This window comes from Drosophila persimilis, unplaced genomic scaffold (genome assembly GCF_003286085.1).
Source record: "Drosophila persimilis strain 14011-0111.01,24,50 unplaced genomic scaffold, DperRS2 tig00000663-arrow-arrow-pilon, whole genome shotgun sequence".
Taxonomy (NCBI): Eukaryota; Metazoa; Arthropoda; class Insecta; order Diptera; family Drosophilidae; genus Drosophila; species Drosophila persimilis.
In genome coordinates, this window is record NW_020825331.1 from 649,076 (window position 1) to 653,550 (window position 4,475).

A 4,475-nucleotide genomic window follows, 5' to 3' on the forward strand; every position below is an offset into this window, starting at 1 on the left:
TTTTTTGTTTTCTTTTTCTGCTGCGCCTTGCCTTTCCAGTCGGTGCTCTCTCGCTCGCTCTCTCTTTCGGGGAGAGAGAAATAGCGCAATGGCCTCTCTCACTCGCACACCCTCTCTGGCAGATTTTTATTTTGCTTCCAATGTGGTTGTTGCTTTGCCTTTTTCATTTTCATTTTCATTTTTTTTTTTATTTGGCCGCGCGCCTCTGGCCACAAGTAACAAGCAGCAGCAGCAGCAGCAGTGGCAGCAACGAACGTCGGCAGCAGAGGCAGTGGCAGCAGCAGCACGCCTCAGACATCTCCTTCCTCTCTGCCACTGTGTGTGTGTGTGTGTGCGCGAGTTGTATACCGCAATGGAAAAATGGGAAAATTTTTACTGTGGTTGTTGTTGCGGCAATGGTGGTTGCTTGATACCTGCCCCTTTTGTCTCGCAGACTGCCGCCGCCCTGCACCCTTAGTCCGCCACTGCCATCCGGCTGTGTGTGTGTGTGCTCCGTGTGCGTGTGTATAGGTAAGCGAGCGAACCAACCAAACCACACTGCCAGGACAATGCCAGCGTGTGCGAAAGAGCAGGTCAGCAGCAGCAGCAGCAGCAGCAGCAGGCCGGCCGGCGGAGGTAGTGCAAGCGAGAGGGTGCGCTAGGTAGAAGGAGAGAGAGCGAGCTGCGTGGCAGCGGGCAGCGCTGCCAGCGGCGACAAGCGCATTCCACTTTAAATACTGGCAACGATCGCAGCAGAGAATCAGTTCACTCAGCGACTTTACCGTGTCGAGAACGCCCAGAGAAGAGACAGTCTTGAGAGAGAGAGAGAGAGAGAAAACAGTGAGAAGCGAGAATCGAGCATCGAGAGAAAGAGATTTACACACGTCGCGTCTTAGTTTTTTGCTTGAGAAACATTTCCCAAATGCAGCACTAAAGAAAAATCCCCGAAAAAATACGAACGAAAACGGCACAACATTTTTTTTTTGCCAGTGAAAAACGCGTTTTTGCGAGAGCGGGCGGCCTTGCCAGCTCGCAAGAAAGTGCAGTGCGAAATCCCGAACACCCATCGCCCCGACACCCACAAGGATTACAACTCTTGGATTACAACCACAGCAGCAACAGCAGGAGCAACAGGAGCAACAGGAGCGGGTTTTTTTTTGTTGGAGAACAACCGAAAGATACAAGATACATTAGCAAAGATGCATCTACCCAACGGTCCCACGATGGTAGCCAACAGCACCGCTGTGGCGCACACACAGGTCCTGGCAGCGGCAGCCGCAGCGGCCGCAGCAGCGGCCGTGGTCAATTCCGGCTCCAGCGGCGTTTCGGTGGCACAGAGCACGTCCCTGGCCAACACCAGCACCCACTCGGCCAGCAGCAGCACCGGCAGCTCCACGCCGGACATCAGCGCCACCGCCAACACCACCGCCAACAGCAGCAGCAGCAGCAACAGCAACAGCAACACGAACACCGCCAACAGCACAGCGAACAACGGCAGCAGCAACAGCAACTCGGCCAAGATGCCCAGCTCGATGACGGACATGTTTGCCAGCCTGCACGAGATGCTGCAGGAGTACCACGGCGAGCTGGCCCAGACCGGCTCACCCTCGATCCTGTGCAGCGCCCTGCCCAACCATTGGCGCTCCAACAAGTCGCTGCCGGGGGCCTTCAAGGTGATCGCCCTGGACGATGTGCCCGACGGCACTCTGGTGTCGATCAAGTGCGGCAACGATGAGAACTACTGCGGGGAGCTGCGCAACTGCACCACGACGATGAAGAACCAGGTGGCCAAGTTCAACGATCTCCGGTTCGTGGGCCGCTCTGGCAGGGGCAAGTCCTTCACGCTGACCATCACGATTGCCACATACCCCGTGCAGATAGCCAGCTACAGCAAGGCCATCAAGGTGACGGTCGACGGGCCGCGGGAGCCAAGAAGTAAGCAAAGTGAGTTTTTTAGTTTCCATTACGTTTTCAGTTCAATCCAAATCCGTTCCCAAAAACCCCACACACCTTCCCTCACGATCCTCGCGATCCCTCCACGGATCCTTCCGCATTGCAAAGACTTCGAGATCGTTGCGATCCGTTCCTTAAACATATTCAAATCCATTTGGATTCAATCTTTATTGATTTCCTTTGATCTCCCACCAAAAACCTCTCCTCCCCCTTCCCTTTGGAAATTATTACAAACTTTTCTTTTGATTTATGTTCTTTACTGACTTTTTGTTTTGCTTTTCTGCTTTTTCCAGGCTATGGCTATCCACATCCCGGCGCCTTTAACCCCTTCATGCTGAATCCCGCCTGGCTGGACGCCGCCTACATGACCTACGGCTACGCGGACTACTTCCGGCACCAGGCCGCCGCCCAGGCAGCCGTGCACCATCCGGCCCTGTCCAAGGCCTCGCCCTCGAGCAGCTCCAGCATCGTGTCGCCCAGCGCCAGTGCCGCGGCTTCCAGTGGAGCTGGCAACGGGGCGGCGGGTCCTGCCGACTACCATCATGTGTCGCAGATCACGCCGCCACCGTCCGGGGCACCAACGGCCGCTGGCCAACCGGCTGCCATGATGCCCTCGCCGCCAGGAGCCGCTCCGGCAGCCGCCTACGCCATACCCCAGTTCCCGTTCAATCATGTGGCCGCAGCCGCAGCGGCCGCCGCCCAGCAGCAGCAGCAGCATCACGCCAAGTCCACGCCCCACGCCTTCCATCCGTACAACTTTGCCGCCGCCGCGGGTCTGCGCGCGCGCAATGCGGCAGCGGCTGTCCTGCACCACGGCGGAGACGCCACCGGCATCAGCCACATCAGTCCGGCCTCGTCGCGCCCCTCCAGCTCCTCACCCACGCAGCAGCACGTCCTCCTCAAGCTGAACACCTCCATCGAGACGAGCTCCATCCACGAGCAGTCCGCCTCCGACGCCGACTCCGATGACGAGCAGATCGACGTGGTCAAGTCCGAGTACGACCTGGACAAGTCCATCGACTCCAGCCGCAGCTCTCCCCTCGCCCAGCACATCTCCGTGCCCCTCCGCATGCGCTGCGACCTCAAGGCACCCTCGGCCCTGAAGCCCCTCTTCCACGAGAGCGCGGCGGCGGCCACAAACCGACAGGCTTCGCCCGAGACCACGCTGCCGGCGGCCACCAAGCTGAAGAATTCCGCTGTCCAGCAGAAGACCGTGTGGAGGCCCTACTAAGGAGGCAAACAGCAAACAGCAAACAGCAGGAGAAAGCAGGCGGATCAGAATCAGGATCCTCGACAAAAGTGATATTGGCATGAGTGGAGTGGCAAGGGCAGCGGAACGGAACAGAACGGAACAGAACAGAACGGAACGGAACGGAAGCAGCGCTGAGCGGCAAGCAAACAAAAATTGTGATATAGTGATGTAAGTTAGACGGCAGGCCTCCGGCGGGCAAACGGAGAGGAAGTGGAACAAGAACCCACGATCACAGACAGCAGAGAGGATTAGGAGAGTTGGTGCATCGAGCTCCGACGTAGTTTTATGCTCGATTCATAAAATCGTAGGCCGAGTTCGTGAACCAACACTGGCTGACTGGTGTTGCACAACCAAATAAAGAAGAACGCAAAGAATTTCCCGAGATCTTCCCGAGCGGCAAGATCTCTAACGAAAACCTAACGAAAACCAAAACCCAAAGCCGACAGAAACGCAAAGAACGATAAAAAGTAATATAGCGATAGAGAGAATAACACTTTAGTTCAATTCCTAAACGACTCGAAACATTTATTATTTGTAAATTATTTTTTATTTTCACTTTATACACACCACTTACCACACACCGCCCCTTCCTAGCCACCACAAAATACTGTACATAGATATAGAGCATTTTTTTTTTGAGGAAACATATATTTTTTTGTGGATAATTCGAATTTAGCTATTGGATAATTCCTAAGTTTATCTAGTGATGTAAGTGAACAGAACTTTTTTTTGTCTAGACTTAAGTTTTAGCGCGAGAAAAAAAAACATCTAACACAAACGAATTTCCCCCAAAACCAAATAAAACAGAAAAAACAAAAATCACACACAAAAATTATTTACAAAAAACATTTGGATTGTCTTTTTAATTAATTCTTTTTCAGGAATTCAGGTTCTTCCATTATTGCAGTGAAATTTTCATAAAACGGAGTTTGTGAATGGAAGGATTTTTGAAAATTTGTGTCTTCTATTGTAAAATATTAATACAGGATGATTTCCTACAACAAAGTGAGGTTTTATCCTCACTTAAAATGATGTTACAATTTGGGAGCCTTATACCTTGCTGGGATTTCTGTTCCATCAGCTGTCTTGAATCGTCAAATATGGAATATTAATATTGTTTTAAAATGTGATTTTCAGTATTTTATTTTAAATTTTAATGCACAGATTTTTCTTCAATAATGGAACTGTTTCCTTATGATATTCCAAAAGTTCTTTATTTTAATTTTAAGTTTGAAATAAATTCGCAACAATTTTTAAATTTAGAAAAAGGCCCATATACGAGTATTTGAAA

At 51.7% G+C, this 4,475-nt stretch overlaps 1 protein-coding gene across 1 annotated transcript; it reads left to right on the forward strand.

The window, feature by feature from the left end:
• Positions 1–837: 837 nt before the first annotated feature.
• On the forward strand, positions 838–3,734 carry LOC6599435 (segmentation protein Runt). Its single transcript, XM_002024497.2, has 2 exons — positions 838–1,923; positions 2,226–3,734. Exons 1-2 carry the CDS (start codon positions 1,179–1,181, stop codon positions 3,161–3,163), a joined length of 1,683 nt encoding a protein of 560 aa, XP_002024533.2. The 5' UTR covers positions 838–1,178; the 3' UTR covers positions 3,164–3,734.
• The last annotated feature ends 741 nt before the right edge of the window (positions 3,735–4,475 follow it).

What these genes read in the sequence shown, in the direction of transcription:
- LOC6599435 (XM_002024497.2), top strand. Translation starts at nt 1,179, where the DNA reads ATGCATCTACCCAACGGTCCCACGATGGTAGCCAACAGCACCGCTGTG. An exon ending in GGAGCCAAGAAGTAAGCAAA is followed by an intron (nt 1,924 to 2,225) that starts GTGAGTTTTTTA and finishes TGCTTTTTCCAG; the next exon opens with GCTATGGCTATCCACATCCC.